The 25,285-nt window shown below is 40.4% G+C and overlaps 1 protein-coding gene across 2 annotated transcripts in view; it reads right to left on the reverse strand.

Annotated features, from left to right (window-relative positions):
- si:dkey-22o22.2 (neural-cadherin) overlaps nucleotides 1-25,285 on the reverse strand; it is a 213,857-nt gene that overhangs the window by 42,167 nt on the left and 146,405 nt on the right. For both annotated transcript variants that reach the window (XM_057833588.1, XM_057833589.1), the window contains exons 16-17: nucleotides 22,096-22,239; nucleotides 747-1,030 (exon numbers count right to left, since the gene is read on the reverse strand). In XM_057833588.1, the coding sequence (XP_057689571.1) occupies nucleotides 747-1,030; nucleotides 22,096-22,239 (428 nt within the window). The remainder of the gene's footprint in view (nucleotides 1-746; nucleotides 1,031-22,095; nucleotides 22,240-25,285) is intronic.

A 25,285-nucleotide genomic window follows, 5' to 3' on the forward strand; every position in this document is an offset into this window, starting at 1 on the left:
TTTTTCTGTAAATTATTGTTGGAATGGAAAGATAAGACACAAGATGGATAGATACATTCAACATACGGTACATAAGGACTGTATTTGTTTATTATAACAATAAATCGACAAGATGGCATTAACATTATTAACATTCTGTTAAAGCGATCCATGGATAGAAAGACTTGTAGTTCTTAAAAGATAAATGTTAGTACAAGTTATAGAAAATTTATATTTAAACCCCTCTTAATGTTTTCGTTTTAATAAAATTTGTAAAATTTTCAATCAAAAAATAAACTAGTAGCCCGCCATTGTTGATGTCAATAATTACTTACACAATGCTCATGGGTGCTGAAGCCTATAAAATCAGTCGCACCCAAGCGCCAGCAGAGGGCGGCAAAACTCCAAAAAACACAAGTACACCCTTCACTGTGCTGTCATTTTAATCTGAGCGGGGCATTTGTGCGTTAATTGCGTCAAATATTTTAACGTGATTAATTAAAAAAAATAATTAATTATCGCCCGTTAACGCGATAATTTTGACAGCCCTAATATAAATATACATACACTGTACGTTTAAATAAAAACAATTCTGGCTTACCAAAAGTATTGAGACACCAAGAGGAAAAGTGAAGAAAATGTGAGCAAAAATATTGGGACACCTACAGATGTGAAGAAAAATTTAACTGTGTACAATAACTATTAAGACACTTTTCCTGAAAGAGAACCAGAATCTTTATATTGTTCTTCAAATTTGACCGACGCACCTCCATGATGAAAACCGGCAACTCGGTAAGCTCCTCCTGGACGACGGCGTGGTACTCGCTGAGGCTGAAGACGGGCGCCTCGTCGTTGCGGTTGACCACCTGCACCACCACCAGCGTCTCGTTCTCCCACTTGCCGTCCGAGGCGACCAGTCGCAGCTCGAAGCGCCGCTCCATTTCGTAGTCTAGCGGTTGCGCCACGAACACGGTGCCCACCTCGGGCTCCACGTCGAAGGTACCCATGGTGTTGCCCGCCGCGATCTGGTAGCGCAGTTTGGCGTTGGCGCCTGTAAATTGTGTAACACTTGTTATTAACAAATGAATAACAATTTTTCAGTACCTGGGCTCGTCATTAGATACACATGTCTTGGGATTCACGACACTCATGTGGCATGTCACAACATCTACGTACTGTATATCATATAATATTTACATAGCTTGCAGGCATTTGTGCATGTTTGTGTCTTTTTTTGTCACCTGTCATGGGATTACATATGCAAATAAGCAGTTTCTGGCATTGTTTCAGGATTTTTCATGAATATTCTTTAAATCAGGGTGCGTGTAAGGAACATGATTAACTCTTGATCAGTAAATGATCATGTTTCAGTGCGAATGATCGCTCCAGTTCACTTTTACAGGCTTAAGGCAACTTGTCAGTCACCACTCAAGTAATTGTTGTTACTAGGGCTGTCAAACGATTAAAATTTTGAATCGAGTTAATCACAGCTTAAAAAATAATTAATCGCAATTCAAACCATCTATAAAATATGCCATTTTTTCTGTAAATTATTGTTGGAATGGAAAGATAAGACACAAGACGGTTATGTACATGCAACATACTGTACATAAGTACTGTATTTGTTTATTATAACAATAAATCAACAAGATGGCATTAACATTAACATTGTTAAAGCGATCCATGGATAGAAAGACTTGAAGTTCTTAAAAGATAAATGTTAGTACAAGTTACAGAAATTTTATATTAAAACCCCTCTTAATGTTTTCTTTTTAATAAAATTAGTAAAATTTTCAATTAAAAAATAAACTAGTAGCTCGCCATTGTTGATATCAATAATTACACAATGCTCATGGTGCTTAAACCCATGAAATCAGTCGCACCCATGCGCCAGCAGAGGGCGACAAAGCACCGAAAAACACAAGTAACAAGTGGACATGACACTGTGCTGTCATTTTAATCTGATTGAGCGGGGCATGTGCGTTAATTGCGTCAAATATTTTAACGTGATTAATTAAAAAAAAAAAAAAATTACCGCCCGTTAACGCGATAATTTTGACAGCCCTAGTTGTTTCCCTTCTTTTTCTGAGAGACAGCGAGAACCAAAAGTGTTATTTGCCATGTGGCAAAATGGATTTTGCCATGTGGCATTTTTTTTTTGCCATGTGGCAAAATTGATTTTGCCATGTGGCATTTTCTTTACCATGTGGCATTTTTTATTTACCATGGGGCATTCTTATTGCGATGTGGCAAAATGGATTTTGCCATGTGGCATTTTTTTTTTGCCATGTGGCATTTTTTCTTTACCATGTGGCATTTTTTCTTTACCATGGGGCATTCTTATTGCCATGTGGCAAAATGGATTTTGCCATGTGGCATTTTTTTTGCAATGTGGCATTTTTTCTCTGCCATGTGGAATTTTTTGTATGTGGCAAAATGGATTCTGGTTTGTGGCATTTTTTTGGTGCATATGTGGCAATTCTGGGGGCTGTATGGCAGTTTTGCAGGCCATGCACGTCCATGCCATTGACGGCAATGCACGTCCAAATTTTCCAGTCATTTTAAACGGCAGAAAAAAATGTGTGGCTGTGATTTTTGACCATACACTTTACATTACAGCGCAGTGACATTCAACCGGCACCCAACTCAGGCTTTGCCATTGATGGCTATGCACGTTCAAATTTTCCAATAATTTTAAATGGCAGAAAAACATGCGTGGCTGTGATTTTTTGCCATCCGTTTACCATTACAACGCATTTATATTCAATTGACACCCAAGTCAGGTTATGCCATTGATGGCTATGCACTTATGCAAAAACAAACAAACAAAAAAAAATGCCGCATGGCAAAATCAATTTTGCCACATGGCAAAATCAATTTTGCCACATGGCAAAAAAATGCCACACGGCAAAATCCAAAAAAATGCCACATGGCAAAATCCATTTTGCCACATGGCAAATACCGTTTTTGGTTCTCGGCCCTCCTGCTTTTTCTTGCGGACACTAATTTGAAGTTGTTATTTCTGGACCGATTGCCTTGAAACTTGATAGCTATGGTGTAGTTTTGCGCCGATACCATTTTTTTGCTTACAATAATACCCGGCTGTGTGGTAATGGCCATTGCCGATATCACGTTTTTTGAAGAAAAGTATATTTCTTTAAATACTTAAATTACTCTCTTTTGATGGTAAAGTAATTGCTATCATGGCTTGGTCAGACGTTTGCTTAACTCATTTTCTGCCATTGACGTTAATAGACGTCCAATCCATTTGAAGTGGCAGGGCTGGCAGCGAATCATTCGAGAGCTGCCGGTCCCTCCCCCGTTTAAATGGATGGGACGCTTTATTCATATCTCTGGGGGGAGTCAGAGCGGGGCCGTACTGCCAGCTCCCCCTTGATTTTAATACATCACAACCCGAGGTTCTGGGATGGATGGGCCCTGCTGGGGGGGAGGTGACATCACGGTTTCCTCCTCACGCCGGGCCCCGCCATTTTCGCAGCTCTTTTAATGCACCACATACATCATACTCCACGGGGGAGCTTTGGCAAGGGTCCCACTGCCCTGAGCCTATTTTAATGGATAAACAGCACTACCCACCCCACACAATCCCATCACGGTGATCGGTAATGGCTGCCAATTGGGGACCTGGCAGCCACAGGAATAGGTTGGTAGGTGGGTCCCACACTTTTTCTCTATGGTGTGGCTCCCGGGGTGTGGCCTCCTCTCTGCCTGGGCTGCCAGCTGCGGGAGCGGGGTGGTCGGGGCTCCGATCCCGCGTCGCCCCACGGCGCTTCTTGGCGCTCTCCTGCTTCCGCCTTCCCACCCTATTTTCTGGCTGGTTGTCCTCCCACTGCTCTAGGCGCGGGTCGCTGACTGGGTGCCGGTGGGCCAGCTGGTTATCGCCTGCTTTGTGTGGGGATCCTGCCTTGCCCTGGGCTTGGCGGGCTGCTGGGGACCCGCGGTGTTCTGTGCCGATTGGGGAGCTTCGGCGGTGGCTCGTTTGGGGGCGGTGGTGGGCGTGGGGGGTAGTGGCACGTCCCCTCATCCTGTCCCTGAAGGCTGGTTGATAGGGGCGCGGCTGAACTGGGGGTTCACCCTGGATCCTGGGGTTGTGACGGAAGCCCCCTTCCTGGGCTGCGGGAGGAGGGATGGGCTTTGCCGGCACGCCCCCAATTGGCCAAGGAAGGCCCGCCGGCATTTCCACTCATCTGCAGGACTTTCACATCTCTGATGGGATTCACGCATGACTAGGTGCAATTAGACACACTCAGGTAGAAAAACTCGGTGTCAGGATTAGCGATCAGACGGCATAGAATAGGATGCCAGCATACTCACTGGGTTCTACACTTAACATGGCTGATTTGTTGTTCCAACCCTCCCTATGACTCAGCGGCGGACTTGGCAATTTTGGGCCCTAAGGCGAACATATCCAGGGGCCCTCTTCATGGGTCAGGGGTTAAAAAGGTGAGAAGGGTGTGGTGGAAATATGTTCCGGTACACTAGGACTGTCCTAAACGACAAATTTTCTCCTGATTAGTAAGTCGACTAGTTTTACGATTAGTCGGCTAAGCTAATAATTTTCTTTTTTTTTACTAATTTAGCAATGAAACTTTTGTTGACGCTTATTAATTCATTAACCATTTTGGAACACTTAAATTCTTTATTAAAGTACAAATAATCATGGAAATAATAATTAGTCACAAATAAACAATGATAGCATTTACTAGTGCAAAAGAAGGGAAAGTACCAGTAAACAGATTCAGAACACTGACTTTGCCTTTCCAACATTATTCAAAACAATTCTTGAAAAAAAATTCTAGCATTATTATTATAGTATACTACTATATATAATAGTAGTATAATAATAATTATTATTCATTGCCAATCATATTTGTCATAATGAGTGTCATTTGAAAGCTATTCTTAGTGTAGAATCTGTTTTCTCTAGTATTTACTCAACATATTATAATATTAATTCTGAAGTATGTGGAATTAACTCCAGAAATCGTTATTTATATGATGAACATGAAATGCTTTTATTTTGAAATGTTCACCGGAGGTACGTTCTCTAAACCGAAAGCTTTATACTCCGTAAAAAAACATTCTTCGTCATTGCTTGTGGTGTCACAAATAAATGTTTTTTTTTAAATTTTTGTTAGCAAATCCTGTTAACCAGCTGTTGAGTGTTATTGTATGACTGATTGGAACTGTACTGCATTGTTTCTCCACAGGGTGCGCTGTCATGTATTTTATGTTCGGTGTGAAGAAGAAGACGAAAGTTAAAAGAACCATTAGCGGCCTGTTCTCAACTTCTCCCTCACTGCACTTTGGCTCTCATGGAGAGCACGTTCGCTCATGTGTTCGAAATAAACGATAGCCGACGTGCAAAGTAGCAAGTGAGCTGTAAAAATAGCGAGCTTAGTGGTGTGAAAAACGCAAGAGAGCTAAGTTAAGCTAACGCACAGCTAAGCGGAGCTAAGCGATGCTAAACGGAGCTAAGCAAAGCTAAACGGTGCTAAATGGAGTTAAGCGACTGATACTCAGTCCGTCGTTGTGGAACAGTCCATTGTAGTGCATGTGCGGGGGTTAGAGATAATATAAATGCGGCTTTCAAATGGCTTTCTTTTTTGTTTTGTTATTTGTTTGTTTGGTATGCTGACAAAATTATACATGACGAATAGTTGGGGGTGCTGCTGGCTCCGGTGGCCCAAGCTGTTGCTCCTTGGGGCAAGGGCAACTGGTTGGGGGCCCCCTGTTGGTTGGGGGCCTAAGGCGATCGCCTACTTCGCCTGAATAGTAGATCCGCCTATGCTATCACTTATCTTTCAAACTCTCCCACCTCTTCTTTTTTCCTTGGTCATCACGCTCCCCACACGTCAACTGGAAATACAACTGGCTAACGACAGCACAAACATATTCAAAAAAGAATGGATTGGACGCTTAGTGTCGTCAATGGCAGCCAAACGCTATTAAAAATGTGATTTTACATGAGATTGATCAGATTAATAAACTTATTCTTTTTAAATTTTTTCTTTTTTAAAGCAACACTTGGTTGGTTTTGGTCGATTTTAGCCACGCCATTGGACAAAACTAGTAGTTTCGCCTTAAGAAAGACTGGCTTTCCCATGAGTATCAGTACTGTGTTTCCCATGAGGACCAGCGCACACCCGCACAGTGTCGTAAAATCATCAATCAATCAAAAATCTATCTCCCGGTCACCTGCAGATGGATTAAACAACATTTCTGTTTCCAGCCGCTGTGTAAAGGATGAATAGTAATTAGGTAATGAATTCAGTTGTGGCTAAAAAATAGCATATGACGGTTTGCAACGGTGTGTCTTAGTGTAAAATCAACATTTCTGCAATCTGAAACTGTGACGTGGAGTCCTTCAGAGCGAGCAGCGACCGGATGTCACAGCTGGGGGACGAGTTCCCCCTCAGGTCCACCTCAGGAGGAGCCCTCTCCTGACCTTCATCTCATTTTAGAGCCTCCTGCTGGCTCGCCAATTAAAATCGGCATGTGTGTGAAGAGGGCAACGCCATATGGCCCGCCTGATCATTAGCGAGGCTGCTGCGGGCGTCCGACCACCGGAGCCGCTCCCCTTCCCCACACGCTGATCACTGCGCATCGCTAGGACCGGCGAGCATCGTCTTACACGCTCGAGCGTTTCAGAGTGTGCGCTCGCGCGGTCAAGGTCCCGCGTGTCTCCGCAGATGGTGATAGTCTGCTAAATTCTCCTCGGTGCCAGTAAATGTTGAACGAGCCTCGACCCAGACGGACTCGCCTACGGGCTCCCATCATGCATCTGTCCGCGCGCGCGTGTGCCGAAGTGTGCCAAACACATTAGTTTTAATACCGATGGTTTGTTTTGATGTGTTATGATAGTTTGATAGGAAGCAAGCCAAGAATTCAGACGTGGTAAACTAGCGTTGCACTGATATCGGTACCATATCGGTACCGATATGGCGCTAAACTGACGTCAATGCTGTGCAATATGTACTGTATTTTTCGGACAATTGCAGTTTTTTTTCATAGTTTGGTCGGGAGTGCTACTTATGTGTGAAACTATTAACACATTATTATATCATAACTTGTTAGCATATTGTTTATGCTATAGTTATTGGAATAACTATTAATAGCTATGTTATGTTAAAGGGGAAGTTCAGGATTTTTCATATGAATCTTCGAATTAGCAGGGTTTAAATAGTCGGTGGAGTTGATTTCAACATATTTTGTTGAATAGTTGCATAGTTTGTTAGTTATTTGTTAGTTTCAGGGCTCCGGAGTGGCTGAGCTAGCGCAAATCAATGGCATTTGCTAGCACAAACAAAAGCAGCATCATCATTCAGCTGATTTCTTTGTGCTTTGACTTGAGACCAGAAATTTGAACAACAAGTAACAAATTTTTTTTTTTTAGAATTGTCATTTGTCAGATTTTTTTTTTGTGAGCTTTGATTTGCGAACGGAAAATTTGAGATTCAATCAATATGATTTTTTTTTTTTAAAATACAAGAATCATCCTAAATCGGCTGATTTCTTTTTGCCTTGACTTGAGAGAAGAAATTTGGGCTACGAAGAAAGAAAAAAAAAAAAAAAAAAATCAGACGATTGATAAATTTTTTTTTTGTCAACTGTCGGATTTTTTTTTTCGCTTTGATTCGCAAGCAGAAATTTGGCATTCAAGCGACACGATTTACACGTTTTTTTGCATACAAGCTGTCGTTCAGCTGATTTATTTTTGCTGTGACTTGAGAGCAGAAATTTGTAATCCCAGTTACATGACTAAATTTTTTTGTCAGAATTGTGTTTTAGAGGAGTTTTTTTCCTTCCTTTTTGCTATGATTTGCGAGCGGAAATTTGAGTTACAAGTGACATGATTTTTTTGACATGCAAGCAACATCATCATTCGGTTGATTTCTGTGTGCTTTGACGTTAAACAGCGTCATCTCAGTTAGTTATGTGTAAATAAATTGTTACTTTGCTATCAAAAGCTTTATTTGTCTTGTTGTTTATGTTATTTTGTAAAAGGAAAACATTATTCAGATGTTTGGGATGTAACTAAAGCAAAAAATAGCTGTGTTAAAGTCAAAGTTATGTTTGAAATGTATGATTTTACATAAAGCTCAATTTCTCAGTTTTTTCATCAGAAATTGGCAAATTGCTCCGACTAAGCTATTTTCTAATGCTGATTTCTAAAGAATGTAAAAAGATATGAACTAACTTTTTTTCCTGCTGAAAGAAGAGAGTCTAATCTTTCTTTTGGTGGGTTCCATGTTTATATGGCAACAGAAAATGATTTTCTGTGGACCTTGCAAAATCAGTCAAAATCCAGTAAAACGGCCCTGAGAGCGAAGGGGGTTGCACCGGTGAAAATGGCTGGGAGTGAATGAGTTAATTACAGTGACATTGTCATCATTTATTTTGAAAGTGTTGCATTTCGTTATTTTAGTTGATTTGGGGTCGATGCACTGCCCTCTAGTGGCAACAGTGAAAATGCCATAACTTGGCTGAACATGGCTGAATCCAGCTGCTCCCTGTTTAGACCAATATAATGTATTTTTGTTTGAGCTAATATGTTTGTTTATCCATTTGTTTTTGAGTTTAGATGTAAATTTAGCAGTTTTTGTTGTGGGAATATGTGTTTGATAAATTTGTTAAGGGCTCTGCAATTTAAAAAAAAAAAAAAATTATAGCATTTAAGCTATTGGACTTTTCAAATTAACAGGAAGTGACCTAATATTCCCCTAAATTGACTTATTGGCAGGAAGTGACCCCTAAATGCCTTAAAATCAACAGGATGTGACCTCCTGAATGCCCCAAAATTGTTGGGGAGTCACTCATAAATGCCCCCAAAGCAACAGGAAGTTACCCGGAAATGCTAAAAATCAACAGTAAGTGACTGATAATTAACAGGAAAAGACTTGAAATTCCCTAAAATTTCCTTATTGGTAGGACGTGACCTGTAAATCCCCTAAAATGAACAGGAAGTCACACAGAAATTCTCAAAATCAACTGATCTTTGTCAAAATCACACAGATGAAAAAACAGTGTCTGCTTTAACTAAAACCACTCAAACATTTATAGGTTTTCATATTTTAATGAGGATGGTATGCATACAATGACAGAGACAGAAGAGGGAAAAATAAGTAAGTGAACCATCACATTTAATATCTCGTGACCCCCCCTTTGGCAGCTGTACCTTCAACCAGACACTTCCTGTAGTTGCAGAACAGTCTGGCACATCGATCAGGACTAATCTTGGCCCTTTCTTCTCTACAAAACTGCTGTAGTTCAATCAGATTCCTGGGATGAACCACTGTCTTTAGGTCATGCCACAGCATCTCAATGGGGTTCAAGTCTGGACTTAGACTTGGCCACTCCAGAATGTGTAATCTGCTCTTCTGAAATCATTCTGAAGTTGATTTACTTCTGTGTTTTGCATCATTGTCTTGTTGGAGCAACCATCCTCTTTTTAGCTTCAACTGTCTGACAGACGGCCTCAGGTTTTCCTGCAAAACATCCTTTTGAATTCATTCTTTCAATAATGACTGCAAGTTGTCCAGGCCCTGAGGCAGCAAAACAGCTCCAGATCATGATGCTCCCTCCACCATGCATCCTGGTGGGGATGAGCTGTTGATGTTGGTGAGCTGTTCCATTTTTCCTCCACACATAACGTTGTGTGTTACTCCTAAACAATTCAACTCTGGTTTTATCAGTCCACAAAATATTTTGGCAAGGTTTCTGTGGACTGTCCAAGTGCCTTTTTGCTAGCATTAAACGAGCAACAATGTTTTTTTTTTAGACAGCAGTGGCTTCTTCCGTGGAGTCCTCCCATGAACACCATTCTTGGCCATAGTTTTACATATAGTTGTTGTGTGCACAGAGATATTGGACTGTACCAGTGAATTCTGTAAGTCTTTAGCAGACACTCTAGGGTTCTTTTTTTACCTCTGTGAGTATTCTGCGCTGAACTCTTGACATCATCTTTGGTGGACAGCCCTTCTTTGGAGAGAAGCAACAGTGCCAAACTCTCTTCATTTGTAGACAACTTCTCTGAATGTCGATTGATGAACATCCAGACTTTTAGAGATGGTTTTGTATCCTTTCCCAGGTTTATACAAATCAACAATCCTTGATCGCAGGTCTTCAGACAGCTCTATTGACCGGGCCATGATGCACATCAGACAATGCTTCTCATCAAGATAAGTCTTACCAGGTGTGTGTTTTACAGTTGGCAGGGCAGCTTTAAACAACTCATCAGTGATTGGGCACACACCTGACTTAAATTGTTTGGTAAAAATTGGTTTCAAATGCTCTTTAAGTCTGCCTATGCAGAGGGTTCACTTACTTATTTCCCCCCTTCTATCATTGTTTGCATGCTATCCTCAATACGAGAACCTATAAATGTTTGGGTGGTTTCAGTTAAAGTAGACAGTTTTTTCATCTGTGTGATTTTGACAAATCTCAGATCACATTTGATGATGGTTTTATGCAGAAATGTCAGAAATTCCAAAAGGTTCAGATTCTTTTTTCATACAATGTAGATAACCTGCGATTAAGGATTCTTGATTTTTATAAAGTTGGGAAAGGATACAAGACCATCTCTAAAATTCTGGATGTGCATCATTTGACAGTCACAGAAGTTCTCGACAAATTTAGAGAGTTTGGCACTGTTGCTTCTCTCCCAAGGAATGGCCAAAGAATACGCCAAGAGTTCAGCGCAGAATACTCAGAAACATAAAAAAGAACCCTTGCAAGTCTGCTAAAGACTTGCAGAAATCACTGGCGCAGTCTCATATCTCTGTGCACACATCAACTATATGTAAAACTATGGCCAAAAATCGTGGGAGGTCTCCACGGAGGAAGCCACTGCTGTCTAAAAAAATAGCACATCACACGTTTAATGTTCGCAAAAAGGCACTTGCACACTCCACAGAAGTTTTGGCAAAATATTTTGTGGACTGATGAAACCAAAGTTGAATTGTTTGGGAGTAACACACAACATCATGTGTGGAGGAAAAATGGAACAGCTCACCAACATCAACACCTCATCCCCACCGTGAAGCATCATGATTTGGGGCTGTTTCGCTACCTCAGGGCCTGGACAACTTGCAATCATTAGGAAGAATGAGATCAAAAGTTTATCTGGATACTTTGCAGGAAAGCCTGGGGCTGTCTGTCAGACAGTTGAAGCTAAAAAGAGGATGGATGCTGCAACAAGACAATGAGCCAAAACACAGAAGTAACTTCAGAATTGTTTCACAAGAACAAAATACATGTTCAGGAGTGGCCAAGTAAAAGTCCAGTCTTGAAGCCCATTGAGATGCTGTGGCATGACCTAAATACAGCGATTCATGCCAGGCCTCTGACTGAACTAAAGCCGTTTTGGAGAGAAGAATGGGCCAAGATCTGCAGCTACAGGACACGTCTGGTTGAAGTTCTTGCTACCAAAGGTGGGGCCACAAAATATTAAATGTGATGGATCACTTACTTATTTTTCCCCATTCTGCCAATGTTTGCAGACTACCGCCATTAAAAAATGGAAAACCTATCAATGTTTGGGTGGGTTTAGTTAAAGTAGACACTGTTTTTTCATCTGTGTGATTTTGACAATGATCAGATCACATTTGATGGTGATTTTATGCAGAAATGTGAGGAATCCAAAAAGGTTCAGATACTTTTTCATTCCACTGTAAGATGATGAAAAAACATTTGGGTGAGAGAAAAAAAAAAGTATAATACGTGATTCTTCGGTTGCTACTGCTTTCGTGTTGATTTTTACTCACGGAGTCGTACCGTGGTCCTATTTCACCTCTATGACGGTTTTATGTCGGTAGAATGTTGTTAATGTTTGGTTTCTAAATGGCTTACAAGTTTATAAAACGGAGTGCGCGTGTTCATCCATGACTTATGTGTTGTTTGCGACTGTGTTGAAACGCGCGCACACGCGATTGTGTGTGTGCGCCGAGCTCCAGGCGACACCGGCACTAAACAGCCGACTCGGCAGAATCTTAAACAGCCTTTTGATCTCATTAGCAGACGCACTTAGTTCGGCACATTTTCCAGTCGGAGGGCCGAGCAGGATGCAGAAATCACACAGGGTGACAAAGAGCCGCACCGACTAATCAGCTTTACGGGGCAGCGCGGGGAGGAGAGGGGGGCGACGCCGGGGGCTTCAGCCATCTTCTACTTTGCGTTTCTGTACCTCGGCAAAGTACGTCTCAAGATGAAGATGTAAAAATGTGTTTCTAAGGGTTTTTTTTAAGCCTCTTGCGCGGGGGAGAATGTGAATATTGGAAACGGTATCTTGGTTCCGGTGTTGATTTACCTGATCTACAGTCATGTGAAAAAATTAGGACACCCTATGGAAGACTGTGTGTGAGGGTGTTCGGGAAAGGTAAAGGAAAGTTACCATATTGGCCCGAATATAAGACGACCCCGATTATAAGACGACCCCCTCTTTTTCAAGACTCAAGTTTGAAAAATGACTTTTTGAACACCAAATAAATTTTTATACAGAAAATAATTACAGTACATCAGAAACTAATAATTATAACAATATATTTGAGAGAAAAAGCATGTTATTTTGCCTCATTCAAATCTTAATATCTGAACATTTAAATATGTAAAATAAAGTGTACTCACATTCGTAAATGAATGGCTTCTGGTTTTTGAAATGTAAATAAACCAATCTATTGTGATGAAACAACAAAATTGCAATAACTGCATTAACCATCAAAGTGAAGTCTAACTGTAACTGTAGTCTTGATACAAATCTGAATAAGGAAAAACATTGCAATAAAATAATGCTAACTGGTTAAACTAGTAGCTGAGATTCGTCATGACAGAACATCGCTTCAATGATATCTGGCGCCATCTAGCGTCGTGAATGGGGAGAGTAGCTGAGATCTGACTTAACAGAACATCGCTTCAATGATATCTGGCGTCATCTAGCGTCGTGAATGGGTATAATGTCTAGACCGCGAATATAAGACGACCCCCTCTTTTTCAATCTTATTTTAATGCAAAAAACTCTGTCTTATATTCGGGCCAATACGGTATAATCGAATTAAGCAGAATAAAAATTTAATAGTTCAATATATGGTTGGTCTTCAGTCAAATTCGCGCTCCTCATGGCGTAGGCGAGACCTCAGGTCCCTTAAGTCATTGCCAATAGTCGCGGTCTGCCCTGACAGTTCCGCCATCTGGCGCAAGGTAGCATCGACGATTAGCGTTAGAGGTTAGCATTTGCAGTTAATGTTAATGAATAGCATAAGCAGTAGCGCTAGCTATTAGCATCTACGTAACATTTTTTGTCTTCGTAACCAACCAACAAGCGAACAGTTCAACCGAACTCAAACATATTCATATATTTTTAATGGCGTACCGCACGCAGGCTATTTTTAGACCGAGATGTATAAGAAAGACAGGGCTGATGGTAAAGGATAGCTTGTTCAAACAGGAGAATGTCATTGTCAGTCGCGTCGATAAAAAAGCTAAAGCTATGCTTAGGTCGGCTCATTTTTTTCGTCTTTTTCAGCCTTCGACACTAAAGCCATCTCTTTAACTGAACATTTTTATGCTCTCCCACATCTTTGCCAGTCAATTTGGCACCAGGCACATCATTTTTAGAGAGAATTGGTAGGTTTAGCTCTGTAAACATCTCCTTCGTACACGATTTCCATTCATTTCCTATTAGAGACAAACGGTGGCTTGTCCCTACTTAGCAACAGTAGCTAATGTCATGAATATTAATGAGCGGAAGTGATGTGTTGCTTGCGGTAAGCCATTAAGGCCGCTCAGGGGGCGGTCCCAAGTCTGTTGAACTGATCACCGATTGGTCAAAGGACAAATGCAGCGATTGATTAGCTAATTCCCGCCTGTACACGACCAAGTAAAACAAAAAGTACAGAACGGTGAACGAGCTAATAATCACCAAATCCAATGAGTAGCCAATGCCAGCTGTGGAAGACGACAATTAGTGTTAGCTGTTAGCATTTGCAGGTAATGTTAGTGAATACCAAAAGCAATAGCGCCTACGTTAGTGTAGCGCTAGCTATTAGCATCTACGTGACATTAGTGTCTCCGATTGACTAGTTAATGCCCGCCTGTGCACGACCAAGTAAAACAAAAACTACAGAACGGTTAACGAGCTAATCATCACCAAATCCAACGAGTAGCCAATGCCAGCTGTGGCAGATGATGATTAGCGATAGCGGTTAGCATTTTCAGTTAATTTTAGTGAATACCATAAGCAGTAGCAGTCATGTTAGTGTAGCACCAGCTAATAGCATCTACGTAGCATTTAAGTCTACATAACCAACCAACAGGCGAACAGTTCAACCGAACACAAGCATATTCGTATATTTTTAATTTTGGCAGCTGAGGGCGGAGTGGTCCCAGGTCTGTTGAACTATTCACCTATTGGTCAAAGGACAAATGCAGTGATTGACTAGCTAATGCCCGCCTGTACAAGACCAAGAAAAACAAAAGGCACAGAACGGTGAATGAGCTAATCATCACCAAATACAGCAAGTAGTCAATGCCGGCTGTGACAGACCACGATTAGCGTTAGCAAAATCAAATCAAATCAAATCAAATTTATTTATATAGCCCTTTACAAAACCCGTAAGGTCCCCAAAGTGCTTTACAGCAAAGACAAACATCACTCATAGTAAATAAAAGGCAGGAAAGTATTATACAATGACATTAAGAAAAAAAAGAAACAAAACAATGCATCACGATAAAAGTCAGCAGTTAGCATTTGTAGTTAATGTTAGTCAGCAGTTAGCAGTTAGCATTTGTAGTTAATGTTAGTGAATTCCATAAGCAGTAGCGCCCATGTTAGCGTAGCACCAGTTATTAGCATTTATGTAGCATTAGTGTCTACATAACCAACAAACAGGCGAACAGTTCCACCCAAGGCACACATATTCATATATTTTATTCATATATTCTTGATTTTGGCAGCTGGTTGGGCGGTCCCAAGTCTGTTGAACTTTTCAGCGATTGATTAGCTAATTCCCGTCTGTACACGACCAAGTAAAACAAAAAGTACAGAACGGTTAACGAGCTAATCATCACCAAATCCAACGAGTAGCCAATGCCAGCTGTGGCATACGACGATTAGCGTTAGCGGTTAGCATTTGCAGTTAACGTTAGTGAATACAATTAGCATCTACGTAGCATTAGTGTCGACATTACCAACCAACAAACGAAACAGTTCAACCCAAAGCACAAATATTCATATTTATTTTTAATTTTGTCAGCTGAGGAGGTGGTCCCAAGTCTGTTGAACTATTCACCAATTGCTCCACGGACAAGTGCAGCAATTGACTAGCTAATGCCCGTCTGTACACGACCAAGTAAAACAAAAAGTACAGAATGGCGAACGAGCTAATCATCACCAAATCCAACAAGTAACCAATGCCAGCTGTGACAGAGGACGATTAGCGTTAGCGGTAAGCATTCGTAGTTAATGTTAGTGAATACCATAGCCTAGGGTGACCAAACGTCCTCTTTTGCCCGGACAAGTCCTACTTTCACCTACAATCCTCGTGGTCCGGGCGGGTTTTATAAATTCATAAAAATGTCCGGTTTTTATGATTTTTCACGGGACCAATTTGAAGAGAATCCCTCCGGCCGCTGGGTGGCAGCGCCTGCCTGCGATGACATGGCTCCTAGTAGTAAGGAGGGAAGGAGTAGTTCTTGTTTTTGTTGGCAGTTTACCCCTATCATGAGGCATTACCGCCATCTACTGGGTTGACGATTTGGCCACAACGCCAAGTTTTTTACGATAAATAGGTATATATTGGCAACTGTTGACGTCTGTCGGAGCTTTGACTGTAAAATCCCATTTGGTGTCGCATGGTTGCGTTGCCAACGAATGTAAACTTTTATAGCAAAGTTTGATTTTTGCCTCAGCTAGCTAATCAGTAAGCTAAACCGCGCTAGGCATTGTGGGAAACGTAGTTTTTAACTGCTACGTTTGGAAACATGCTGGTTGAATAGTTTGTCAGTTTATTTCGGTTTTTGTTTGTGTGCAATCTAGAACATTGAAAGAGAACATCAATTGAATGGGAATAACAATTTGTCAAGGACAATTGTCGTGATAGTAATTTATAAAAATGTTTACTTGGCACATAGCCTACTCTGTGTATGTGTATTGACTGGACTACATTTCTATGGGTCTGCATGATATATTATACACATTATATATATATATATATATTAATTTTTTTTTTTTTTTTTTTCAAACTGCATTTTTCCATCCAGAGTGAGGGGGCACACTTTAAATATATTAAAGTGATATAGGCATCTTCGAGTGAACTTCGAGTAAAATTCAAGTATCTTGAGGCCGGGATGAGTGTCCTCTTTTTTGGAAATCAAAATATGGTCACCCTACCATAGCCCACGTTAGTGTAGCGCTAGCTATTAGCATCTACGTAACATTAGCAGCTCATCTACCAACAGGCGAACAGTTCAACCTAAGACACACATATTCATATAGTTTTAATTTTGGCAGCTGAGGGGGGCGGTCCCAAATCTGTTGAACTATTCACCGATTGGTCAAAGGACAAGTGCAGCGATTGATTAGCTAATTCCCACCTGTACACAACCAAGTAAAATAAAAAAGTGCAAAACGGTGAACGAGCTAGTCATCACCAAATCCAACGAGTAGTCACTGCCAGCTGTGGGAGATGATAAGTAGCGTTAGCGGTTAGCATTTAGAGTTAATGAGTACCATAAGAAGTTGTGCTAACGTTAGCATAGCGCTAGCTATTAGCATCTTAGCAGCTACATACCAAGAGGTGAGCAGTTCAACCCAAGGCACACATTATGTACTCGTAGTATTAAAGTATTTAATTTGTTAGTTAGTTAGTTGTATTTATAGTTTTCACTTTTCTTTATTTATTTTGACACCTTTGGTCCTCAATAAACAATGAGTTAAGCAGTGTCTAACCAAGCCGTGATAGCAATTTACATTCAAATAAGTATGAAACATTTTGTATTAAATTTTTTTTATAAAGTATCTTTTTACAGAAAAGCAGTATCGGCATCGGTTGATACCATATAGCATCCGTATCGGCAGCTGAAAAAATGGTATCAGTGCAACATTGATATGACACAAAGGCCTCACCAGACAAAAGTTGCAAAAAACAAGAACGCGACAAGAAGCCGAGCCCCGGGAGGCAGCCGAGTCCCGGCGTCATTACGACGGCAGAGAGTGAGGCGCCTGTTTTGTTGATTTGCGGTCTCCCGCTGCTCATTGGCGGAAAGCGGAGGAGGAAGACGAGCGAGGGACAAACACAAACAAAAAAAAAAAACATCAAAACTATCCTGCTCTGGGGAGCAGTGGTGGCGCTCGCTAACGAGGGGAGGAGGTCGGCGGGGTGAGGCGGGCTCCCGTCACGACGTGTCATAACAAAAGTACGAGAAAATCCCAGTATGAGTAGGGAAGGTCGTACAGTTCGACGATACACGTCCAGTTCTAATTGAGAAATTGCACCCAAGCATGGACCTGACTTGTGTAAGTATAAAATTCAGATTTTTTTTTTATTGGTTGGTATTGACGTCAATGGAGGACAATGTGTGTTTTTGTTCCAAGCTCATGACTGAATGTACTTGTAGATCAAATCAATGATCTGAATTTCTAAATTAGATGTACTTTGATAGTAGGTCTGTGTTGAGATAATTATCGGGGTTTGATTAATTAAATGTTTGCTTGGTTGGTTGATTGAATATTTGCTTGTGTTCATATATACCATAAATAATACATATTGCCATATTCTTCTTACTTATATATTTGCTTGTGCTCATATATACCATAAATAATACATATTGCCATATTTTTCTTACGTATATAGCCAGTAAATGATTATTGCTTGCTATACCAGATTGTAGTATAATGCTTAAGTTTTACAAAGAGTAAAAGAGGGTCGGGGTGACAACTGTTTTGCTTCATGGCCGCACCATTGCGTAACTAGACCTTCCGAGGCATCCTCAGCACCTGGCGTCTGGACTTTCGTCTAGACCTCCGAGGACAATTTTCCATCCGAGGACATCTTCCATGGCCGCAGCGTTGCATAACTGAAGTGTCTGGATTATTTTGACTGTTTATATGATTATTTTGACTGTTTACACGTTTGTTTACATAAGCTCTTGCTTCCACACGTTGTATTCACTTAGTTCCACCTACATGCACACACATATCCAATCGAAAACCACATGGGTGTCGCCAGCTTGCTTTCCCCTTCCCTCAGGGCGGCTTCCATCTTGTTTAGGGAAAACCCCTAAATAAAATACCAAGGAGGATTTTTTCCTTGAGATCAATTTTGGTGACTCACGAGTCACATTTTGTTCTCCTTGGCCAAGAAAACTGAGTGTCTTCTCTCCTTATTTTTGGGTAATTTTACAATGTCTACCTAAGGATCTATTTTTGAACTTGACAGTCTGCCACAATTAATCCACAAGTAATCAGTTTATCGAATAAATCAACAACAATTTTGAAAGTTGAGAAATTGTTTCAGGATGTCGTTGACATTAAATTTATCTAAATAATTTTTTTTTTTTTTTGGAACTGTTCTTTCTTTTACCCACTTTTCTATTTGTATTTCTTTTCATATATATATATATATATATATATATTTTTTTTTATTCATGTATTTTAACTGTTTTTAATTTAAAAAAGTCTAAATTATTTTGAAAGTAAAGGTTTTTAAATACTCGTATTTTTCGGACTACAAGTCGCAACTGAGTATAAGTCGCACAAGCCATAAAATGCCCAACAAAGAGAAAACCGGAGTATTTTTAGGGGAAATTTACTTGATAAAATCCAACACATAGAACAGATATGTCATCTTGAAAGGCAATTTAATATAAAAATACAATAGAGAACAACATGCTGAATAAATGTACAGTGTACAGTGCATGAACACGAAATGCGAATATACTGTCCTCACCAGGACGCAACCGCTCGGTCCTGGCTATATACAGCGAACTCCAAAAAGACAATGCTGGACGTCCGCATAATTTGCTGAAGCAATTTGGTCCTCGATAGCAAACAGGTTCGCATCAACGTAAATAAATGATAATTAGGTACTATTACAGCAATAACGTAACAGGCTAGCATGCGTTCGCTAGCATTAGCACACCGTTCAAACAACCACACAACTGGCTCTAAGTGTCCGATCGCGGGTGGAAAACACACAACAACAACAGAAAAGATGATACACGCAGGCGTTGCCTCTGTAGAGATATTTTAAAAGCATAAACAATGAACATACAGTGCCTTGCAAAAGTATTCGGCCCCCTTGAACCTTGCAACCTTTCGCCACATTTCAGGCTTCAAACATAAAGATATAAAATTTTAATTTTTTTGTCAAGAATCAACAACAAGTGGGACACAATCTTGAAGGGGAACAAAATTTATTGGATAATTTAAACTTTTTTAACAAATAAAAAACTGAAAAGTGGGGCGTGCAATATTATTCGGCCCCCTTGCGTTAATACTTTGTAGCGCCACCTTTTGCTCCAATTACAGCTGCAAGTCGCTTGGGGTATGTTTCTATCAGTTTTGCACATCGAGAGACTGACATTCTTGCCCATTCTTCCTTGCAAAACAGCTCGAGCTCAGTGAGGTTGGATGGAGAGTGTTTGTGAACACCAGTCTTCAGCTCTTTCCACAGATTCTCGATTGGATTCAGGTCTGGACTTTGACTTGGCCATTCTAACACCTGGATACGTTTATTTTTGAACCATTCCATTGTAGATTTGGCTTTATGTTTTGGATCATTGTCCTGTTGGAAGATAAATCTCTGTCCCAGTCTCAGGTCTTGTGCAGATACCAACAGGTTTTCTTCCTGTATTTGGCTGCATCCATCTTCCCGTCAATTTTAACCATCTCCCTGTCCCTGCTGAAGAAAAGCAGGCCCAAACCATGATGCTGCCACCACCATGTTTGACAGTGGGGATGGTGTGTTCAGGGTGATGAGCTGTGTTGCTTTTACGCCAAACATATCATTTTGCATTGTGGGCAAAAAGTTCAATTTTGGTTTCATCTGACCAGAGCACCTTCTTCCACATGTTTGGTGTGTCTCCCAGGTGGCTTGTGGCAAACTTTAAACGAGACTTTTTATGGATATCTTTGAGAAATGGCTTTCTTCTTGCCACTCTTCCATAAAGGCCAGATTTGTGCAGTGTACGACTGATTGTTGTCCTATGGACAGACTCTCCCACCTCAGCTGTAGATCTCTGCAGTTCATCCAGAGTGATCATGGGCCTCTTGGCTGCATCTCTGATCAGTTTTCTCCTTGTTTGAGAAGAAAGTTTGAAAGGACGGCCGGGTCTTGGTAGATTTGCAGTGGTCTGATGCTCCTTCCATTTCAATATGATGGCTTGCACAGTGCTCCTTGAGATGTTTAAAGCTTGGGAAATCTTTTTGTATCCAAATCCGGCTTTAAACCTCTCCACAACAGTATCTCGGACCTGCCTGGTGTGTTCCTTGGTTTTCATAATGCTCTCTGCACTTTAAACAGAACCCTGAGACTATCACAGAGCAGGTGCATTTATACGAAGACTTGATTACACACAGGTGGATTCTATTTATCATCATCGGTCATTTAGGACAACATTGGATCATTCAGAGATCCTCACTGAACTTCTGGAGTGAGTTTGCTGCACTGAAAGTAAAGGGGCCAAATAATATTACACGCCCCAGTTTTCAGTTTTTTATTTGTTAAAAAAGTTTAAATTATCCAATAAATGTTGTTCCACTTCACGATCGTGTCCCACTTGTTGTTGATTCTTGACAAAAAAATTAAATTTCATATCTTTATGTTTGAAGCCTGAAATGTGGCGAAAGGTTGCAAGATTCAAGGGGGCCGAATACTTTTGCAAGGCACTGTAGGTTCGCAGCCGTCTTTCTCTCTCGCTAACTCGCCCACTCACTCAGAGCTACGTAGCTGTCCATCTTCTTCTGGCGTGCGAGCGCCACGTCACGTAAACAAGTGCGAGTGCGCTCCCACGTGGGCGTGAAAGCGCCACAAACTAAATGCATCCATTTCAATATAAAAAAGTCAATAATACAATTGAACATACATTGCCAAAGGCAGAACGCGAACGTGGCCATAGCTATTAAGAGTTATTCAGATAACTATAGCGTGCTAACAAGTTTACAAAACCATCAGTCCAAAACATCAAAATAACATGTGAAATTATATCATAATGTGTTAATAATTTCACACATAAGTCGCTTCTGAGTATAAGTCGCACCCCCAACCAAAATATGAAAAAAAACGCGACTTATAGTCCGAAAAATACGGTACATATTCTAAAATGTGATTTTTTTTTTTTTTTTACTTTGAATTAAAAAACAAACAGGAACCCCCTCCCCTGAAATATTCTCAATTTTATTTACCTATTTAATTTGATTAAAATGTTTTTTAAATTATTATTATTTCTTAATTTTTTTTTTTTTTGAATTAACTATTTTATTTATTTATTTATTTTTTAAAGTGTTTTTTTATTTATTTTCATTGTCCAAATCCTTTTTTGGGCCAGTAAATAATATGTATTCTCTTATTTATTTCTTTTTAATGTATTTTTTAATTACAAAATTAAACAAAAAAGGAAACAACTATGAATAATTAATTTATATATATCTTTAAATGATAAAAAAATACACATTTTTTTTACGTGTATTCATTTTGAATCAAAACAAGAAAAGACATTAATTAAAAAAAAATAGCTATTTATATTTTATCCACTTTTTGAAGTTATATTTTTCATAAAAATATTCTATTATCAATTTTTTTTTTTTCCAGAAAAATGAGAGCAATGAATAAAAAAATATTTGAAAAAAATAAATCCTTGCTTTGGAAAACAGTGACATTTACATTGCATACATATTACATTAGATTACACACAAATACATTTATTTATAGTAATGTAAACAAGTCGACTTTTCGCAAAAATAATCGGTGATTAATCAATGATCGAAATAATCGTGGCAGCCCTACTTGAAACTAATGACTACTTTCTTATTAGCCGACACTTTAGCGCCATCTTGTGGCCTCTTTGTGTGAAAACACAGCCCTAATATTGACTGCGACTCACCTTCGTCGTGGTCGTTGGCGGTGACGGTGATGACCACGAAGCCCACTTCCTTGTCCTCCTCCACGCTCACCTCGTAGACGGCTCGCGGGAACGTCGGAGCGTTGTCGTTCACGTCAGCGACGAAAATCCTCACGTAAGCCGTGTCTGAAAAAAAGGATGCATTTCTTTGGTTTTGTAGGGTTGTAGCACTGCGAAAAAAATCGATAACGATATGAGTCATTTTATATCACAATATTAATATCCTATGATATAACATTTTAACTTGTTCAGTGAAAATGATACAGCAACTAGAAACAGCAATTTCTGGAGAAATTACAATGCGGCTTTGATGGGGTTAATAAAGATCTATCAGGTCACTTCCTGTTGATTTGGAGACATTTGGGGGACACATCCTGTTGATATCAGGTTACTTCCTGTTAATTTGGGGACATCTGGGCGACATTTCCTGTAGATATCAGGTCACTTCCTGTTAATTTAGGGACCTTTTGGGGACACATCCTGTTGATATTAGGTCACGTCCTGGTAGTTTGGGGACATTTTGGGGACACTTTCTGTTGCTATCAGTTCACTTCCTGTTGATTTGGGGACATTTCGGGGACATGCTCTGTTGATATCAGGTCACTTCCTGTTAATTTAGGGACATTTGGGGTACACGTCCTGTTGATATATGGTGACTTCCTTGTAATTTGGGGACATTTCAGGGACATCCTGTTGATTTTAGGTCACTTCCTATTGATCTGGCGACATTTCGGGGACATGTCCTGTTGATATCAGGTCACTTCATGTTAATTTAGGGACATTTAGGGGACATGTCCTGTTGATATCCATTTGGGGAACATGTCATGTTGATATCAGGTCACTTCCTGGTAATTTGAGGACATTTTGGGGTCACTTCCTGTTGATTTGGGGACATTTCGGGGACGCGTCCTATTGATATCCATTTGGGGGACACGTCCAGTTGATATTAGGTCACTTCCTGGTAGTTTGGGGACATTTTGGGGACACTTTCTGTGGCTATCAGGTCACTTCCTGTTGATTTGGGGACATGCCCTGTTGATATCAGGTCACTTCCTGTTAATTTAGGGACATTTGGGCCACACGTCCTACGTCCTGTTGATATCCATTTGGAGTACACGTCCTGTTGATGTAAGGTCACTTCTTTGTAATTTGGGGACATTTCAGGGACACTTCCTGTTGATATCAGGTCACTTCCTGTTGATTTGGGGACATTTCGGGGACATCCTGTTGATTTTAGGTCACTTCCTATTGATTGGGGACATTTCAGGGACATGTCCTGTTGATATTAGGTCACTTCCTGTTAATTTAGGGACATTTAGGGGACATGTCCTGTTGATATCCATTTGGGGAACATGTCATGTTGGTATCAGGTCACTTCCTGGTAATTTGAGGACATTTTGGGGTCACTTCCTGTTGATTTGGGGACATTTCGGGGACGCGTCCTATTGATATCCATTTGGGGGACACGTCCAGTTGATATTAGGTCACTTCCTGGTAGTTTGGGGACATTTTGGGGACACTTTCTGTTGCTATCAGGTCACTTCCTGTTGATTGGGGACATGCCCTGTTGATATCAGGTCACTTCCTGTTAATTTAGGGACATTTGGGCCACACGTCCTACGTCCTGTTGATATCCATTTGGAGTACACGTCCTGTTGATGTAAGGTCACTTCTTTGTAATTTGGGGACATTTCAGGGACACTTCCTGTTGATATCAGGTCACTTCCTGTTCATTTGGGGACATTTCGGGGACATGTCCTGTTGATATCAGGTCACTTCCTGTTAATTTAGGGACATTTAGGGGACATGTCCTGTTGATATCCATTTGGGGAACATGTCCTGTTGATATCAGGTCACTTCCTGGCAATTTGAGGACATTTTGGGGTCACTTCTTGATGACTTGGGGACATTTCGGGGACGCGTCCTTTTGATGTCAGGTCACATGCTGTCAATGGGCTGTAATGTTAAATGGTCAAAAATCACAAGAACCTGTTTCCTCGCTATAGAGAATTAATGGGAAATTTGGACATACATGGCTGTCAATGGCATCACATTAGAAATGAATGGGACAGTATTTGGCAAATTTTGAGGGAACCGTAAACTTTTGCCAAAATCTGTATAGAGCTTTTATACCCCTTACCGTCCCGGAATTTTTTGATGGGTGAATTATGCGATTTGGTCAAAAAATGTTTTACAAGTGGCGTTTTGAAAAAAAAAAAAAAAAAAAATTCTGAAAAATCATGTTTATGGGCAAAGGGAAATTTTTGTGGGGTCTTTCAAAAAATTCCCTGCATCGTGTGAAAATTCCAGTCATTTTAACAATCGAAAGGTGACGGTCGGTCAAAGGGTTTGGGCCGTGCGGCGCGTCGATGAAATGCCATTCAAAAAAAAAAAAAGAAAAAGTTACAAATTTTTTACTGCATGGGCCCTTTGCTTTGCAAAGCCCCATCTAACTAGAAACCACAATTTCTGGAGAAATTACAATGGAGCTTTGCTGTGATAGATACAAATCTATCATGTCACTTCCTGTTGATTTGGGGACATTTGGGGACGCGTCCTGTTGATATCAGATCACTTCCTGTTGATTTGGGGACATTTCAGGGACACGTCCTGTTGCACGGCTGTCAATGGCATCGCCTTACTTGGGCGCTAGTTGAATGTCGATGGGCTGAATTGATAAGTTTTTGGTCAAAAATCACAACCACACAGGTTTTTCTGCCATTGAAAATGAATGGGAAATTTGGACGTACATAGCCATTCATAGCATGGACGTGCGTGGCTGTCAATGGCATCGAATTACTTGGGCGCCAGTTTAATGTCAATGGGTTGTCATTGTAAATGGTCAAAAATCACAAGAATGTTTTCCTATGTTTTCCTGCCATAGACAATGAATGGGAAATTTGGACGTACATGGCTGTCAATGGCATCCAATTAGAAATGAAAGGTTTTTTTTGGCAAATTCTGTATACAATTTTTATGCTCCTTACCGTCCTGGATTTTTTGATGTGTAAATTATGCGATTCGGTCAAAAATTGTGGGACTAGATACATTTCGAATCCCCCCCCACAAAAAACCTGCGTTTATGGGTAAATGGAAAATTTTGGGGGGCCATTCGAAAAATTCCCTGCCTCGTGCGAAAACTCTGGTCATTTTCATATTCGAACAGTGACAG

The sequence above is a fragment of the Corythoichthys intestinalis genome, chromosome 4, assembly GCF_030265065.1.
Source record: "Corythoichthys intestinalis isolate RoL2023-P3 chromosome 4, ASM3026506v1, whole genome shotgun sequence".
Classification (NCBI taxonomy): Eukaryota; Metazoa; Chordata; class Actinopteri; order Syngnathiformes; family Syngnathidae; genus Corythoichthys; species Corythoichthys intestinalis.